Source organism: Xiphophorus couchianus, chromosome 2 (genome assembly GCF_001444195.1).
Source record: "Xiphophorus couchianus chromosome 2, X_couchianus-1.0, whole genome shotgun sequence".
NCBI lineage: Eukaryota > Metazoa > Chordata > Actinopteri > Cyprinodontiformes > Poeciliidae > Xiphophorus > Xiphophorus couchianus.
The window spans coordinates 1,808,387-1,828,298 of record NC_040229.1 but is presented as its reverse complement, the minus strand read 5'-3'; the positions used below and the strand labels follow the sequence as shown (position 1 = coordinate 1,828,298).

The following is a 19,912-nucleotide window of genomic DNA, read 5'->3' as shown; positions in this document are numbered from 1 at the left end:
TGTTTAAACCAGTATGTTTACACACTGAAGCCAAAAGATTTTTACCCTCTCAACAATAAACTAAACATTCAATTCGTAGATTGAATAAAATAGTCAGATTTGTTGCTGGAAAAGGATGTGTAAATTATTCTAGGCCTTATTAAAAGTAATGTTGCTAATTGTCTACGTAAGAACTGGGAAACACACACACACACACGCACACACACGCACACACGCACACACACACACACACACACACACACACACACAATTTAATCAATTCTGATGAATAAAATCAGGATTTAGGTCACTTTTTCTTTGAAACTCTTTGCTGTTTAGCCTGATTTATTTAATTAATTAAAAGCAGATTTGAGTGAAGCAAAGTTTGTTTGGGTAAAATTCTCTGCAAAAACTGAGTCCTTTGTGTTACAGTAAGAAGATTTTACTTATTTGTGATATTCTTGTCCTGATTAAAGATAGAAGGTCTACACACACAATCAGCCACACTTTGGACACCCCTGGACAAAATATACAAAAACAGAACAGCAATGAGTTCACAAGATGTTTGGTGTTGGTTTTGGAACGTCTAAGGTACAAAAAGAGACATAGATAGATTAATCAAGACTAGTTTGTCATTATTAACCCTTGAGAACGAATCAAGCTTGAGAAATCCAGTCAAAGACGCTCCACTTGTCACAGGTAGGAAGGTTAAAATGAAATCATATAGTTTAGAAAATCTGGATGTTTCGAAACAGCACTAGCAGTGGATTTCATGGGACACACACACAAAGAGCGAAACAAATAAATGAAAGACAGACTGATACTTCAGGGGTATTTCAGGCTGCAGACCCAGGAGCCAGCAGATGAAAACTGTGATCCTGTCTCAGTATGACTGAAGCTGAGAGTGTTTTCCTCGGTTCGATTGACCAAAATTGCAACATTTGTTACATTTTCAGCTGCTGCGATTTGCTTTCATATTGCGCTGTGTCAAATCAACTAAACGCATTGACCTCCTCGGCTGTGGAGGCGCTGCACCAAGAACTACTAAAGGAAATGACACATAAACCTCTGAGGAAGACACAGTGCAACTTCCTCCTTCACAAAATATAAACAAAGATGGAGTAGCATCAGATTTTAGCAGTTGTAAGTTTCTCTTTTGTCTTTAATAAAAGATCACAAGTCATTTCCCCTGCTAGCGCTAGGCTAGTGTGTTTGCTTTGGTTGTATTAACCCAGAATGCCCTGCACTGTAGCACACTTCCTGCTTTTGGAGTGGTACGATCTGCTTGGTGTTCACATATATACATCCGAACTGAATCAGAGTTCACTTCAACCGAACAGAGACCGAGGTTTGCAGACGGACCAGAATTTTCTTTTTCACACAAACAAACCGGACCTTCTAGGCAAAAACTGGAGTCTGTTTAAAGCGGACTGAACACGGCCTGAATGCTCCCGAATTTTTTTATTCATGATTAACATAAAACTGTGAAGGTACAAAATCTTATCTGGTGCTTTTTTCACATATAAGCACTGATAACACTCTTCAGTGTGAAAGTAGTTACTGCAGGATGAAGACTCGTATTCTTGATTGTCAGGAAACACAGAAGCTGTACGAAGCTGTTTTAATGGGATTTATTTTCCATGGGTTCAGCTGTTCCTCAGGTTTCCACAGCAGAAACATGGAGTTTAGTGATTTCTGGTCATTTTGCTCCTTTTCATCGGATGTTTGCAGGTGTGGGGGCGTCACAATAAACGGAAACTCACCCAAAGATGATCTGAACATATAACAGAGACCATAACAACTTGTCGGAAAGTTGTTTTGTTTTACTTCTTTGAATTTCTTTATGTGAAGACCTCATAATAGTAGCCACACAGGTCAAATTTAGATTGTTTTGACTGAATAAAACCTTAATTTACAGTGACTGCTCTTCCACCCAAAGCAGGGTGATGTCACCTTTGTTTCTTATTATTGACTGAATTAATATTTATTTAAGTTAATAATCACTATAAATACTTCAGACACTTTTAGATAATTCTTCGTTTTTGTAGATTTTATCATTTGCTGATAATGTTTTTGTATATCTATAGAAATTTACAAAAACATTGAAAATGTTTGTGTTTCCAGTTTCCCATTGTGCGCAAAACTTTCCTCATATTGAATAAACAACATTTCACAGTTGTGGTGTTTCCATTAAATAAGAAAACATAATTAAAACCACACGTAAATAAGTTTATTTACACAATAAGTCATTAAAAACATCATCATTCTACAACGTCCTGTTGTCTTCTTTGTTGTTTCTGCCAGTAGCAACATCCAGTTTTTGATCACATGACTCATGATGTGAAAAATGTTTCCACTGCTGTTCTGCACCATTTTCAATACAATCAGGAAAGAAGAACAAAAGAAACATCCTAGTGCAAAAATAAGTTTTTCTTCAAATTGGAATGTTTCTATTAAGCTAATTTATTTTCATAATTCCAATTTTATGGCTAATGGAGGTGCAGCTAGTAAGAAACAGAAATTATAATTCACTTTGATCCGGAGAAAGTTAGCAGTAAGCATCAGATTTACAGCATATGGGAAAGAAATTTCAAATATCTTGTTTACTTTTAATAATTCAAGGCAAAAAGTTTTTTTTCTGTTTTATCTCTTCTGACTTTCTCTTGTGTTCCCCTGGGAGAATGGCAGAGGAAGAGTGGCCAGTATGTTTAACCTTTGCAGCTTTCCTGCTGCGCTGAGCAAGGCCTGCCACCTGTTGGCTCTGTGTGTGGGTGTGTGTGTGTGTGTGTGTGTGTGTGTGTGAACGCAGAGGTAAATCTCTCTAATTCTGATGAGCAGAGACAACAGTGGAGTCTCCTTGGCGATGAGATGCCGAGCCGTGGCTGACTTTCCCATAAGAAAAGGTTGTCGGTGAGAAGCGAGCGTGTGTGTGTGTGTGTGTGTGTGTGGGTGTGTGTGTGTATCATGTATTTTATGCATTATGAGGACAATTTTCCTAACACACATTATGTTGTGGGAACTGAAGCCTGGTCCCCACAAATAGAAATGCTGTTTCTGGGTTATGGGTGAGGTTCAGGACTAGTGCTGCGTTCCCACAAACGCGATTTCAGCATCAGGAGCTTCTGGTTTACATTCAGTCTTTGTGGGCACATGAATCCCTCAAAACGGTCAAGCGTTTGATGCGTGTCCGACGCAGGAGTTGAAAAATCTGAACTTTCGCCGCTCGACGCAGAGCGTCTACCAATCAGAGAGAATTCGCTGTGCGGCGTAGAGGTTTTCTTCAGTGATGTCAAAAAAACAAACTGTGGAGGATGAACTAATTGTCGCCGTTTGCTCTTGTCCTGTAATCTACGACCAATGAAGTTATGACTACAGAGACGGGAATAGAAAGGACCTCGCTTGGAAGAGGATCAGCCAGGAAGTTGGAATTGATTGATTGATTGCTGGATTGCTTTTATTCAACAGGCTTGTGGTCCGTGATACACAACAACAAATACAAAATACAAAATTTAATCTTATAAAAGAAAGAATATCGGTTAAGTTAAAACTTTCACAATTTCAAAATATTTCCCCGCATTTGAGCGCTTGAGTTTTCCAAATTCGTCCAGCAAAAACGTTAAATAAATGTTAAACGTTGGATTTATTTAGATGAAATGTGCAGGAGATGGTGCAGCATCAGATTTTAGCAGTTGTGAAATACCATGAGTCATTTTCCCCGCTAGCACCAGACAAGCGCATTTGTTTTGGTTATATTTACCCAGAATGCCTTGTACTTTAGTCCGCTTCCTGCTTTTGGAGCGGTTTCCGGTACGCTTTGCGTTCACATATGTATTCGAACAGAACCAGCATTTACTTCAACCAAACAGAGTCTACAGTTTGTAGGCAGATCAGAGTTTGCTCAGTGGAAGAGTTTGAGGGACGCAGAGTCTCCTCTCAACGCCTAGAGCGATTTTGACGTCAAAGTGCACACGTGTTGAACTTGAAGCGTCTGATGTGCTTTTGAAACACGTTGGGTGTGAACATAGCTTAAGGTGTGAACTGAGTTTTGGTCACGGTCAGCGTTAGGTATGTGATGGTTAGGATTAAGGTTGGGTTTGGCTTTAGAAATGAATGGAAGTCAATGGAAATTCAACGCAAAGATAGCAAGACAAACAGGTGTGTGTGTGTGTGTGTGTGTGTGTGTGTGTGTTGGGGGGTTCAGGGGTTCACTTCCAAGGTGGGATCACCCACACAGTCCCAAGCCCTCCCCTCCTGTGTCAGAGGTTTGGTGACACTGTGTCTCCCATGGCGATCGTGGGTCCAGCCTGGGTGGCTCCAGGCCTTCTGAGTCGGCGTGTACGCGCGCGTGCGTGTGTGTGTGTGTGTGTGTGTGTGTGTATCACAACATTGGGGTCCCTGCCTGGGCCGCCATATGCCACCCACCCAGCCAAGGGGAGGAGAAGGGTGGGGACGATCCCTAGCAACTGAAGCCACCAGTTGGCTAGTTTTCTCAGTCACACGCCGGCCGGGCGCCATGTTTAAAGTCCCACAGCTATTTATCTGAGATGGGGTGGAGGGAGGCGTTTGGATGGGAGGCCGGCCTTCTTAAATGATAAACATGCTCTCACACACACACACACACACACACACACACACACACACACACACAAACAAATGAAAACTGATGAGGAAAAGCGTGACCAGTGTCAGAACAGGAAGTCCTTTTTTCATGAGTTTATTTGTAAAGCACATTTCAGCAACAAGGTGGTTCAAATGAATCAAACATTTAATTTTGTTACATGCAACCATCAGATATGTTGATCAATGTCCCACTTACTACTAATCAAAGGAAGCTCTGAACAGATGGGTTTCTAGCCTCAGTGTTTCAGCTGTTTTGCAGTTTGTTCCAGATTTAATTTTAATTTTTACTTTATTTATCCCAGCAGGGAAATTATTTCCCAGTTACAGCACACGACAGGAGCTGTGTCTGCAGGCAGCCAGCTGAGCCGGCGCCATTTTTTGAAGGAGGACATGTGGCAGAGGTCGTCGGGACCGGGAGTCGAACCCGCGACGTCCGCGGGTCTAAGGCCTCCAAACGTGGGGCGTGCTAACCCGCTGTGCCACCACAGCACGCGCAGCGGGTTCTATTTGTGGTTCATAGAAGCTGAATGCTGCATCTCCATGTTTGGTTCTGGAGATGCACAGCAGACCTGAACCAGAAGACCTGACAGGTCTGGAAGGTTGATATGCTGACAGGAGATCTTTAACGTATTTCTGTGCTAAGTGATTTACTGGTGATTTACTGGGTGATTTACTTGGCTCTGTGTGTGGGTGTGTGTGTGGGTGTGTGGGTGTGATTTACTGGGTGATAGAAACAAACTCCTCTACTTTCTCCCAATGCTAGCTACGCTAGTCAGCAGAACCACTGATGTTGATAAATGGTTTTCCTGTAATTCTAAGTTGTTTCTCTTCCATTAGCACATTTAGAAGCGTGTTTATGAGCATGACTGACAGCGCTAAGCCCCGCCTCCTGGCTCTGATTGATTGATTGTGGTGCATTTCTTCAGACGGCAATAGCAGCTCAGGGAGGAGATCAATCTTTTCAGACATTATCTGTCTCTTATTATGAAAGTTACATACTGAAACTTTAGGGAGAAATTATAAAATATGTTAAGGGTTTTTCTAAAAAAAAAAAAAAAAGCTTTGCATTTACAGCTCTAGAAAAAAATGAAGAACCCACTGCACTGAACCCCGGTGAAAACCTCGAGGTACTTCCACCAAATACTGATTTCTGAACTCTTCCTGAGTTAAAACATTAGTATTGATGTTTTTAAATGAGTATGAACTTGTTCTCTTTGCATTAATTGAGGTCTGAAAGCTCTGCATCTTTTTCCTTATTTTGTCAATTTCTCATTTTCTGCAAATTTCGACGACATGTCTGTTCATAGTACAAAAGAACAATGTTCATTTTACTCAAATTTACACCTATAAAAAGTCAAATCAGAGAAACTGATCATTTTAAATAGTCTCTTAATTTTTCCCAGAGCTGCATGTTGAGAAACAATGAAAGAGACAACTTAGATAACTCTTATTCTCTAAATGTTTGTAGGTAAAGACAAACCTTTACTGCAGCCCATGTGGAGTGGAAATTATTTAAAATATTTAGAGTAAAAACCTGCAATTTCTATTTTTTTATTGTCATTTTGCTAGTAGCTAAAGAATGTCTGTGCAGACACATACCAACAAAAAGACCTCCAGCACACTGACTATTCTTCTGTGCACTTCTCCATCCCTCCAGCACTAAGATATCTTCATTGCCTTCCTTAATCACTATCACACTCTCTTCTCCCACTTGTCTTCTGCCTCTTAGTTTCACCACTTTTCCTCCAACATCTCGTCTCTTAACAGGACACCAACAACTTTCCCTTTAGTCCGCCTGTCTGCTTCTCTCTCTCTCTCCATCTTAAGAAGCATCTCCCTGTGTGTGTGTGCCAAGATGAGGTTTGGACTGGAAACCAGAGAATCAAGTTAGAGACACACAGGACAAGAGGGAGCCAGCCTCACAAATCTCCCTTACAGCAGCCCAGAGCATCCAGAGCGGAGAACACGCTGACAGAACGCCTCCACTTCTGAATACTGGCTCTGTCTGTGTGGAAAATTTTAATGTGCCTCTTATAAAATTTTATGTCATATGGTGGTGTAAAGGATTACATTTTCAACATGTTAGCATGCATGGGTAAACAGAAGTTTGCGAGTGTTAATATAAAAACACAAGATTTACCGAGACTGTTAAGCGGACGCAGCCACAACTATTGAGAACTGGGAGCTTAACACAACGAGCAAAATGTTTTGGATCAGATTCAGAATTATAGATTTACAGGAATATTTTACATTTTTGTTGGACACAATGAAATCTTTTTAACAGAGGAAGTGTAGCTGTTTTTGACCTTCTTATCGCACCGTGTGATTTTCATCAACAGGAAAAGCATTCTCAGCTGCTGCAGGATTGTCGCCATTCACGTTTCTCCAAGCAGAATTCACGATCGCGTTGATCACAAAAGCCTTGTGCATACTTCCTGTTCAGAGTGAGACTGTTGCCGTGTTCATGTGGAAAGGCATCCTGTTTGTAAATCTGCTGGCAGAATGGAGTGACCAAGGAGATTCTTACCAAAAATATGCAGATCAGTTTTCGTTCCTGCAAGGCTGCTGCTTTTAAGCAAACAAAGAGAAAGCTAAGACTTCACCAGAGCAGATGCCAACACTACAGCTGCAAAGAGTTCCTGCACTGAAACACCAGACCTGTTAGCCTCGGTTATACTCATCACAGTCCGGTTGACCGTTAATTTACTCTGTAATAACAGTGCAACATTTTACAGTTGGATGAAAATAACAAATAGACTTTGAAATAATAGATTATTGAGAATACTAAGGCGTAAACATAGGGTGCTTTCACATCTGAGTTTGACTGGAGACCAGAATTTGTTACATTTTCAGCTGCTGACCTTTGATAAACCTGTTCCCCTCCTTGCCTGTGGGGGCGCTGCACCAAGAACCACTGAAGGAAATTACACAAAAACACAAAATCTTATGTATCTTAAGTATTTTTGGTCTAGATTCTAGTGCAAATTTCTTAGAAAACTTGAAATAAAGCAAAACTAACTTAAAAGTAACTTTCCAGCAAGATACAGATGTAGCTTGATTTAAGTAGATAATTCCTTAATGTTGATGAAAAAGTACTGCCTCCATTGGCAGATAAATGATCTTATAACATGTGAAAAATGTATTGTTATAAGTGACATAATCCGCCAATGGAGCCAGAACTTTTTCATCAGTATTAAGGAAATATTTACTTAAAACAAGCTGCATCTGTATCTTTCTGAAACATTACTTGTAAGATGCTTTTCTTATTTCAAGTTTACTAAGATATTTGTACTAGAATCTAGACCAAAAATACTTGGTAAAACTTTGTGTTTTTACAGTGCTCTGAGCGCCACTTCCTTCTTCATAAAATTTAAACAAAAGTGGAGAGGCGTCAGATTTTAGACCACACACCATTTCTCCCGCTAGTGCTAGGCTAATGTGTTTGTTTTGTTTGTATTTACCCACAATGCCCTGCGGTGTAGTCCACTTCCTGCTTTTGGAGCAGGAAGTGGGCCATTCAGTCCATTTGGTGTTCACATACGCATTCAAACCGCACCGAGTCCGAGGTTTTTAGCAGACCAGAGCTTTTGGTCTGCATCAGAGTTCGATTAGCATTCACACCTCACCAAACGAACCGGACTTTCCAGACAAACGCACTGGAGTTTGTTTGCCTGGATGTGGAGAAGCAGCAGCTCTACTCTGAGCCTCACCAGGTCATCCAGTAGATTCAGGTTGTTGAACTTTGACCTGACCAACTGCAGTAACTTCAGATGATAGCATTACCCTGACAGGCTGGGACAAATTGATCGTACATCTGAATTCATCAGTTCACATGACCGTCTTCCCATCTTTATGCTTCCTTGCAGATTGAAGCTTTTTCCTCAGTTTCACTGATTAGCGGTTTTCTTACGGCTGCACAGCTGTTCAGGCCCAATCCTTTGGGTTTCCTTCAAACTGTGGTGTGGAAATGCTCTTAAATTCACTAGTAAACATAGCCTGACTTTTGCTGTTGTTTTTCTTCAATCTAATTTCAACCAAATGTTTCAGTGTTCGCCTATCAAGAACATTCAGAAAATGAACAGTTCTCACCCCAGTTCTAGTTGTTATTTTTGTCTTTTACAATCTCCTTAGATGTTTTATCCGCTTGATGCCAATAGTTTGATCTTTCTAAAACAGGATGTGTTTCCACCTGATTGTTTAATAAATGAGAAGCTACTCATTGCATCTGCTGGGGTTAAATAATTTGATTCGTTTGCTTTGTTAACTCCATTTGAAGACTTTTTCCCTCTTTGGCCAGGCAGGGTATAAACATTAAAAAATGTGGGATATTGAGTGGAAACAGAAAAAGAAAAAAAAAATCAAGTGGATGGTGACACTCTGTAATTTTCGCTTTGTTTTTATTCAGCTATTTATGTAAAGCAAATGGTTATAATGAGCAGACAGCTCAGGTTACTACAACTACACGACTGTGTGATAATGGAAAAACAACCGACACTCAGAGGGAGAATTACTTGGTGCTGTCACTGCTCCATTTACATCGTTTGTTGTTCTTAACAAGTCCATATTGACTTTTACATGATTAGAGTATATCGCACATGGAGAGGCTTCTGCATGTTAATACATTTTAATGCAACTACAAAGCAGAAATAATGAGTCAGACGTTCCAATAGAAGCAGGCGTCCCACTCGCCAATGATCGTTAATAGATCTTTACCGTGTTATGATTAGAAATGCTGCAGCGTAAAAAAATGACTGGCATTTATAAGCTCCTAATTTGTCCTTTCTGTTTGAACTGAGGGCCCTCTGCCACAGAAGAAAGAGGAAAATCAAAGGAGAGAATAAAAGAGTGGGTAATATTAAATTAAATTAGAACCAAATGAGGCAAGTGGCAGTCTGTCCAAAACCACTTTACACCCAGGCCCTCTGGGCATTGCCCGTCTTTTTCCAGTAAGAAATTAGTGATTTCTCTCTGTTCTTTTTATAATTCTTTGTGCGCAGCTCATAAGGATTAACACTACACACCCAGTCCAACACAGTGCTAAGTATTACAATGTGTGTTTGCTCATTTATATGAGTGAGTGCGAATATTAAGAAGAAAATCAGACATGCAGGCTGGAGTTTCTGCCGTTCTGAGAGCGTGCGCTTGTGTTAATGTAACAACTGAGGGTTGGATCCTGTCCGGACTTCAAAGTTAAGACGTCATCCTCGCAGGGCTGTCAGCGTGCTCTTATCCTCGAAGACAGTTTGGCACCAGGACTGCAGCCCTCCAGCGCTTTCTGCATAACCCACACACAATGCCTTGAAGCAGCTGCTCATGGGGAACCAACTTCTCTTTGCTTCAATTCTCCATTTTTACTTCAGTGGAGCTGGTGAAACGGCAGATTGGTGTTAGAATGAGACGTTACAGTGTTTCCTCTGCAGGACGAATGTTTTGGTAACTAAAAACTCTCTGAATGGTTTGAATTTGTTCAACAGTATAGAGGAATACTTCGATAAAAGAAGAAGTTTACATACACCAAATAAAAAGACACATTCACCTTTTCATCCCCTCAGTTAAATCAGAGCAGAAATGTGCTGATCCAGGTGAGTTAAAATTAACAAAACTATCTCCACACTGCAAAAACACAAAATCCTACCAAGTATTTTTGGTTTAGTTTCTAGTGCAAGTGTCTTAGTTCACTTAAAATAAGACAAAACTAACTTACACATAACTTTACAGTAATTGTTTTAAGTCAATACTTCCAAATGTTCCATTAGATTATTTCAGTTACAAGACATTTTTCCCATGTTTGTAAATGAAACTCTTTCATCAATATTTAACAATTAGTGACTTAAACTCTTATTTCTTACAAGTTATTTTTGTTGTATTTCAAGTGGACTAAGATATTTGCACTAGAATTAGACCAGAAATTTTGTGTTTTTGCAGTGCATTCGTTAAATAACTCAATAATGAGAGAATATGTCAGAGATTATTTATTCATAACGTCAGAATCAGAAGTTTAGATACGTTTCCTCGGTGTAGTGTTGCCTTTCAGCTGTTTGATTTGGGTTTCTCCCAATAGTTTGCTGGAGTTCTGGTCCATTCTTCCAAACAGAACTGGTCTAACTGGGCCAGGTTTGTAGGCTTCCTTCACGTTTCAGATCTGTCCACAGTTTCTCCAGAGGACCGAGATCAAGGCTTTGTGCTGTCCACTAAAAAACATCGACTTTGTTGTCTTAAGCCCCTCTGGCTGAATGCTTCGGGTCATCGTCCCTTTGGAAGACATATTTTCACCCAACATCTTCCATTCTGGCCAAACAGTTCAACTTGAGTTTTATCAGACCACAGGACATGTCTTCACGTCTCCACAGGTTGAGGTCTTTGTCCCAGCAAACTGTAATCTGTCTCTCTATGGATGCTTTCTGTCCATGTCGGTACAGAACATGTTTCACTGTAGATAATGTCTTACCAGCTTCAGGAGCATTTTAAATTCTTTGTCTTTTATTCTGAGGTTAATTTGGACATTTCAGAGCAAAACCCGTTTCCTTCCTGAGCAGAATCATGGTTGGATATTCCCTTCATGTCTAGAATTGCACAGACTGTTTGAGCAGATGAAGGCAGCACTTTCGAGTGTCTGGAAATTGTTCCCAAGACTGAAGCAGACTGAAGCAGCTCCATGATTCTCTTCTCAATATCTGAGATGATTTTTATGTTTTTTATTTCTCGTTGTGTGAAACCAGAAAGCAGTGAGTTCCAGGTATGACCTCACAAATACCTCCGCAGGTGAAACACCAGTTAACAATCATCTCTTCTGACAGGTTCCTCACTAACAAACACACTTTGGTACACAAAGAATGTTTATAATTTTTTGTACCACATGACACAAAGATATAACGATTTTAAATGAAACTTTACCGACTCATTCATAGTTCTCACAAGTCTGAACTGGAAGTGATCGGCGCCATCTTAGTAGGCAAACATGAGAGAATAAGAAATATCACAATACATATGAAAATGCAGCAGCCTGAAGAGCATCCGAACCCGAACTTAAGAGCACAGAACAATAGAAATAACACAGGTTTGACCATTTAACAGGTTAAATTGCTGGCACAGACAACAGGAAAGCATAAAAGTTAAAGAATTCAAGGAATGCAGCAGAGTCGGACCCGTTTCTGACAGAGGCCACTGAACGGGTTTTGTCTGTGACTGTACGATGACTGTGCATTCCTCTCCGTTCTCCCAGTCTCCTTTCACCTGACTCAGCCCTCAACCTCCACTCTCTCGTGCTTCGGCCTCTTTTTTTCTCGCTGCGTCACAAGGGGAGAGTCACGCTGATGTAACGCCGTCTCGGCGCAGGGAGAAAGTTGGAATCCAGCCGTATCTGCGCCCCTCCCTTTAAATGAGCATGTCCAATCTACCCACAGCGTTCCATTAAAACCAGACCACATCAATCTGGGCCTGAACTTTAAAGGCCAGGTCCCCTTTTCTGCGGCAGGGGAGGAAAACATGGAGCTGTTAAAGCGGAGGACCTCACACTGCAGGCGCACACCTCAGCTCATACACTTAACACCACGTTTCTGCTGCTGGACCACACATCACAGTGACACTCAGAGACCACACACTCCGTCTCACAAGTCCAACAAAAGATCTCGTAAGACCTCACAGCGGGTCCTAACGTGATTTGATAGGACCCCAGAGAATCCCACACCTGTAGCTCCACAAACCGCAAAGTAACTCCACTGAGCAGCTACTGCAGGCCGAGTTACGGTTCAGTTTCGGCTCTTAATTTACTATCATTGCAGCCTCATATTTTAGCCTAACTTGGTAAATTGTAATGTTTTATTTGATAAATCCTTTTGTGTTCAATGTTTCCTATAAGGGAAGCCTTATACTTGCTTAATTTTATGTATTTGTTCTGTTACAAAAGCAAACATTCTTACTTTTGAATTGATCGTTTGCACGTTGCACATGGCCCGCTCCGCCATGACGGCGTCAAAACAATGAGCTCCTTTAAAGCTAGTCTAAAAACAGGCATCTGTAACCTAGTATCGCTTCTATTTAGTTGATTTCACTTTAAAATGGTTATAGGACAAACAGCACAAACAGACAAGGATGAAAACCAAACATTTTATTTTATAAGTTTTAATGAGGAAAGATACGGCAGCGATGGATGGAATTAATCACGACTGGCAGCCCTCGGCATGAACACAGATTTGCAGCAAACACTTTTTAAAAGGTAAGATTAACGTCCATATATTTTATAAGTATGTATGACTAGAACGATATCAAATATTGCGTTATGGAGAAGGTACTGTCTAACCATTGGTAACCCTGGAGACAATGTAGCCTAGCACCGACATGTAGCCTAGCATGTATGCAAAAACTCTGGTTAGCCTCTCGTCTTTTGCACGTTTTCATGTTGCTCCAGTGTAAAGGGAAACCATGTTTATTACCTAGTGATATAAATCATGTGGTGTGAATTCAGGCAAAGTCGGTAATTTGATCAACACGTCAGGAGGCAGGAGAAATGGTTCGGTTTCTAAGCTAGCTGTTTGTTGTTTCTCTCAGTTTCCTCGCTGACAATCTCGTACGGAAGCAGCTGGACGGGAACCAAGAATGAAACTGCTTCTTTGTCCCTGGGTAGATCGCCCCGGTAGCTTTAGCAGCATTTTGATTGACCCGATGGCCCCCACCCACCTCAGATATCGTACTGCGCTTAATGCAAATCAACCAGGGTTGGAGTACCATACAACCGGGCCCTGCTGAGCAAAAAGGATTTACAGATATTTATGGGGTTTTGCAACTCTCCTACTGACATCCGTCTACTGACACAGGATGGACTCAGCTGACTACTGTGTCTGTCCCCCACTCTGTGTTTTCACTTACTGTTATGATCCTCATGTGATTACTGGCTGCCATGCTAATCAAAACAAAGTTCAGCAAAGCCACTGAAATAGTGAGACCAGAGCAGTGAAAGACGGGAGACTGCTCTCTCCTTCTCTTTCTCTTTGTTTCTCTCTTTCCTTCCACCTGTCATGCGGTTTGCGGCTCGCTGCGTTGCTGTGTTCGTAGCCCCGCCCCTTATAGTGAAAACGGCTGTTAATGAAGAGCCGGCTCCAGTCGTTGACTCCAAAGAGCCGACATGTTCTCATCACCGACCATCACTTCAAGTTTGACTTGAAAATGGAGTGGAAGATCCCTCTAAACCCAGACTTTTGTTCCCAACAATGAGGGGTAGAATAAAGGAAAAGCCAAGGAATACGTAGCAGGAAGTTCGGGGAGGACGCCAGATGGACGAACAGCGGGGTGAACGGGGAGATAAACGAGCCGAGGCCAGAGGGATTCCTGGGCCTCGACATGGAAATCTTTCAAGTTCCTTTCATCGGCTGGCTGACGACGGGAACTTTACAAGAGCAAGATGAGCTGGCGCCACCGGAGCAACTCGCCGGTCCTCAACGACATCAAGATGGCGGGGCAGAGAGGAGCCCTATCATCACCCGGCCCGTTCCCTCCCCGTGACCCTGAAACACCGGGCACCGGCCCGCATCAACCCTCATTTTCTAAACAGACGCATCACAACAGTGTTGAGCTCAGAACCAGTTTCACCTAATGAGCATTATGGCCTTGAAATCCGCTGTGATTAGATAAATCTGCTCTTCGAGAAAATCCTCTCTGTCTCTTTACAATCTGGAAAACTCATGGTCACCAACATGTGTTCAAGACATTCGAGTGCAAAACTCAAGACTTTGTGTTTCATTTTATTTTTAACAACAGGAAGTTACAAACCTACTGCAGCTCAATAAATTAGAATATAATCGAAAATGTAATTTATTTCGTTCACCATTTATTGTGATAAATTACTTTGTATCAAAGGTGGAGACTCAAGTCACATGACCTGGACTCGGGTCATTAATATTCAGACTTTAAACTTTACAAAATGTGCAGAGACTTGAACTTGGTTTTTACACCAAAAACTTGGGACTTGAATTGGACTTGAACCTGTTTATTTGAGAAGACTTGATATTTTACCCCAAATCTAAAGTTTAAAACATATTATTTATAAAGCGGGCCCCATTAACTCATTTCAGTCATTTTATATTAATAGACGCAGACTGGAGGACATTCTGAGATGGACAGAAATGTCCCTCTGTTCTTCCACTCTGTATGTTTGTTTGCTTAAGCTGCAGCACAACCAAATTAATTAGATTTTAAAATTTTAAAAATTAGAGACAAATAACGTTCAAAGCAGATATTTATTTTGGGTACATCAATTATGAAGTATCCAACAAAAAACAGACTGCAACATGCAAAACCTGCAAGGACTGGACCTCCGATGGAGATGCAACAGCGTCCAACTGTTCGACATTTGAAGTTGCACAAAGAACGACAGGCGGTCCTTTTCTTTTACTCTGAGGTAGCTGACTTTAGCTAACTTTGTGTTTTAACTCCGGGCTACATTAGTGAAACCGCTTAGCCTTCACTTGTATGCTGATGTGCAGAGCGTTGGCTCAGGAAGCCGGTGCGTAGAAAGCAGGTTCTGGACCTGAACTCAGGGAAGAGAGTTTCTTGAAACGTCCAGATTTATTTCAGGTCCACAGGACAAGATACTTTTAATTAGGATACATTTCCGTATGTCTCTGAGGACCCCAGAAATGTGAAATAAATCCCTCTAAATTAGTTTTTCTGAGGCGTACCTTTAAACGGGCCACACCAACACACTGTTAAACCGTTTTATCTTTATCGTGAAGACAGTAAAAGACGTCCTTGTGTCTTACCAGTCCACACTTAGAGATCGTCTTCTGTAGGACAACGGTCTCTCTGAAGACGTCTTCTCTGCTTTGGCTGGTCGCTCTTTCAGGGAGAGACGATGAGTGAATTTGGAGATTCCCGACTCGGACCTGGATGGCAGAATAACAGAAGAAAACATTAAGACCCAACAGGCGGAAAAGAATAAATGATTAATACCAAAGTGAGACTTTCTTCTACGGTGAGGTTTTTAAAAGCCCAGTGGGTTTTCTCTATGACTTTATGGCAGAGCATAAGTCTTTGACCCCAGACTTTTCAGATATCAGTGGATGAATGTCCTCCAGGTTTATTCTGCACAAAGTCGTACCTTAGGTGAGTAGAGGTCCAACTTTCAGAGTAAATTTATTATACATTTTTCAACAAAATCACAATTAGAAGGTCCAAAAAATCCCTTCAAAATAAACCTAACAGAAACATTTTTGTAACATGTACTTTTATTTCCATGTGTCTATGAAATTCAAAACTTCTTGTGTTTCTGAGGATCCCCTGAAACATCCAGCTTCAGGGGAAAGTGTGAGTGGGAATAAAAATAGCAACAGGTATTTTGTTCCATATAACACAGTAGGAGTGTAACAGGTAAACCTTCTATGGATGCAAACTCAACTAAAAACTCACCTGTTTAGGATTGTATTTGAAACGTAATCAATTACAAATTTATTGATGGAACCTGACTTAATGTTGTGTTTTGATTGTTGATTCTATTGTGTTTCTGTGTTTGATATGATGTAAAGCACTTTGAAATGTCTTGCTAAACTGTTTGGAGTTTTCAGTGGAAGCCATTTTATGGGACCAGATTAAACAAAAATGTAACTTTTTGGCCTGGAAAAGATGGGTTTAAAGTAAAACAAGCTCACTCTAAGGTATGGTAGAGGATCTGTGATGCTGTGTGAGTCATTTTAAATAAAAACCCAATGACCTCTGCCAGGTGGGTTTTTCATCAGGATAACGATCCAAATGTTTCATCAAATCAACCCAGAAATTGATCACAGACAAACCACCTAAATTTGGGGCAATCCTGTCCTGAAAAGCTGAACTTCAGGGAAACAAACCCAGTTACACATCATAGAAGACCAAGTGTTGTCCTATTAACGAGTATTAACACAAGAAGTGGTCATAAATTAATTTAAAAATAGATTCATGATGTAGATGTTTTCCCCCATGGAACAAATGTAGTCAAATTAAAAGTTGGATTTTTCCAAATTCATCCATTGAGTTGAAGGTTCTGCAATAAATGAAATAATGTTTCTAAGACTTTTTACCCGACTTCCCAGTAACTCCGCTGGGTGCCGTTAATCTTCATGAAAATGTTTCAAAAACAGCCCTTCTCAAAGAAAATGTAATTCCTGGAGCTGACAAACAGCATCGCAATGCTTCAGATCTCTGAGGAAACATCCAGTTTCAGGGGAAAGCCACATTCTTCCTGCCTTATTTTCCCTCAATCTTCCTCACAGAGAGAAAAAAAATCCCACACATTTTAATCTCCTCTGTTGGGCTGACGACGTCCCAGCTCAACTTTTTTCTCGAAATTAAAAACAGGAAATGTAATATTTTGGTTTATTCTTGCCCGGAATACATTTGATGAGGCTGCGTAATATTGCTGCAGTTACACTGGAGACTAATCAAAATGAATTATTATACTCTATCAAAGAGCCGGGCTCAAAACGAGGAAATCCACTCAGCACCAGAACCGGAGATGTGGAAATTCACTACGCTTTTTAAGATAACTGTAACTCCAGCAACAAACTGTGGAGAACTTTAGGGATACTCTCTAAGCAAAGTAAATAATAATTAAAAAAAAGAAATAATTAGTGACTTTTCTAAAAATAAGACATTAATGAAGCTTCTTTTCTCTCATTTTTCCCCCCATGTACGCTTGGATATTAAATGGTTTCTTTATGTTATTATATTTTGATGCCCCAAGACTTACAGATTTGTTTTCAATGTTTATGGTTGACAAAGTTTTATTTGTTTACAAAAAATACATTTCTAATATTCTGAGTATGCATAAAAACAGCGAGTTTCAAGGGGAGGAACTACAACATTTAACGGAGGCAGGGAAACAGCGCCCCCACAGGTTAGTCTGTGCTACAGCGATGGAGTCAGCAGCCGGACCACCGAGGCGACTGCTGGTTGTGGAAAGCTTGAGGGTTTTTTTTTTCTTTGCTTCCCTCAGTCAGTGTAAAATCTATTATGATATCCACAGATTAATTAAGTCTCTGTCCAGACTTTCACTTCATGGCTGGTTCCTGCAAAAATGACCTAATAATGATGCCTTTTTTCTGAGCTAAATGAATGAAACTGTGGTTTGATTCTATACCGGTCTGTTTCCGACATTATCTTGTAATGACTTTTAGGACTAAACAAAAACACTTGTAAATGCCTGTGCAGAGTGCCTGTTTGCAAGGTCTCAAGCTAACGCTTCTCAAACATTTCTTTGTACTTCCTCCTTCTCACCGCACAAATTGATGTATAAATGTTGGGCTACAAGTTTGCATTTGATCTTAAGATTTTCCTATAACTACTACCACTTTGGCAGCCATTATTTTATGTGCTGATGGCCAAGTTTGGCGTTTGGTACCTAGAATCATTGGTCCATTGATCATATAATGGCACAATTTGACATTTGAAAAAAAAAATTGCTTAATGGAAACACAACAATTTAGAAGAAAATGCTCGTCTTTCAATAATAGGTTTTGCCGCTAGGAGGAGGTGGGGTTTTTTTGCCCATATTGACATTTATTTATTTTGAAAAAGTAAAACAGAAAAACCTATGTCGTGTCACGAGTCACATGATCAACAGCAGGATGTTACCGCAAACCACAAAGAAGACGACAGGAAGTAGCTTCTTAATAACTTATTACGTAAACAAACTTATCATTTGAATAAGGAAACACTATAATTATGAAATAGTGTCTTGTCGACATTAGCGGAATATTGACAAAGTTTGATGCAAGTCTGTAAAGGAAACTCAGCTGGTGACATTTATCTGCATGTTCATGCATTTCCTTTTAGCATACACCTCAACTTTGGTTTTGGAAATTAACATAACCATCATGACCTCCTAGTCTGAACACAATTTAAAAGGAAAATGTGTAGAAATCATGAAATCTGCTCTTTAAAACAGACAGTGCAACCCTGCATGCCTGCACAGTTGCTTTTTTTAAAAAACTGACATAATTATACAAATCATCCATTACCATCACACATGAAATCTCTAAACAATTCACATCTTGGAAATATTTCAAAGCTTTTTAATTCATGTACAGTCAGTGTTTCTCTTTTTAAATACATTTTAAATACAGTAGAAATAAAAATGCCCAGAGTCTCATTTAGAATGACGTATTTCTAATGCATACAAAGCAGAAAAGTCCTCTATCCGTTACTGTGGCTATCCCAATCCAACATTCTGCACGCCATTATTTCCTGCCTCAGCACCAGCATCTCCAAACAGTTAAGACAAAGGCATATTTTCCTATGTGAACCATCCACAAGGAGTTGAAGAATTTTTGGCAGACTGGTGATGAGCTCCTAATTCAGCGCATTAAATTCAGGCGCAGCTTCGCCGTCTACTTCAATGCTGTGCATGAATGCAAGTGCAAGCTACTGGTGTTGGTTTTCACCTACGTCAACAGTAGCTCTCTGTTCACAGGGCAACCGTAATTAAGTCAGGATCTTCTGCAGTGATCTGGTTGAGATCATCTTTTGTTGTTAATGGACGGTTTGGTTTTTATGCGTCTAATAGGCGTAATCTGTGTCCGGTGTGTAAAATAAGAGTCCCTTATAGAAGTTCAAACAAATTTTTTCGAGCCAACAGATGACACAACATGACCGTAGGACTAAAGGATGAGAAGGGTAATGCTTAGAAACACAACGGATGACGACATCAAACGCCACAAAGGGGCAGAGGACACAGAAAAGGTCCAAGGGAATTCCTTTGAGGGGTTGAGATGAAAAAGCGCACATGTGAAGCAGGTGGGTTTGGTGGCAACTGGTGGGCTGGCGCTCGGCTCCATGAGAGCCTCAGTCCTGGATCGACCCCATGCAGCTGTCCCCGATAACATCACACACACACACACACACACACGCACACAGTTGCGTTTTCATCACTTGTGGGGACTTCACATTGACTTCCATTAATTTCTACAGCCTAATAATTACCATAATCCTAACCCTTAACCTAACCATCACAGACCGAACCACTAACACAAAACAACAATTTCCCTCATGGGGACCAAAAAATTTCCCCACAAGGAGCAATGGTCCCCATAACCTCATATTGTAGAGAGAAATAGGTTCCCATAAGGATATAAAACCTGGTACACACACACACACCCACACACACCATGATGATGAAATCTTCTTGGAAGCCCATTCAGGGTGTCCTGGTGAATCACTCTCCCAGCAGAACCGGATTTGCTTTTATTTTCCTGCTGCTGACCTCAGTTCAGGAAATCGATAAAACAAAAGATAAATCTTCCAAATGTAATTGAGACAGTAGGGAAAAGCATATCTTCCACATTCAGGCAAG

The 19,912-nt window shown here is 40.6% G+C and overlaps 1 protein-coding gene across 3 annotated transcripts in view; it reads right to left on the bottom strand.

Moving 5' to 3' along the window:
* ankfn1b (ankyrin repeat and fibronectin type III domain containing 1b) overlaps positions 1–19,912 on the bottom strand; it is a 181,629-nt gene that overhangs the window by 36,391 nt on the left and 125,326 nt on the right. For all 3 annotated transcript variants that reach the window (XM_028044467.1, XM_028044458.1, XM_028044477.1), the window contains one exon: positions 15,354–15,476. In XM_028044467.1, the coding sequence (XP_027900268.1) occupies positions 15,354–15,476 (123 nt within the window). The remainder of the gene's footprint in view (positions 1–15,353; positions 15,477–19,912) is intronic.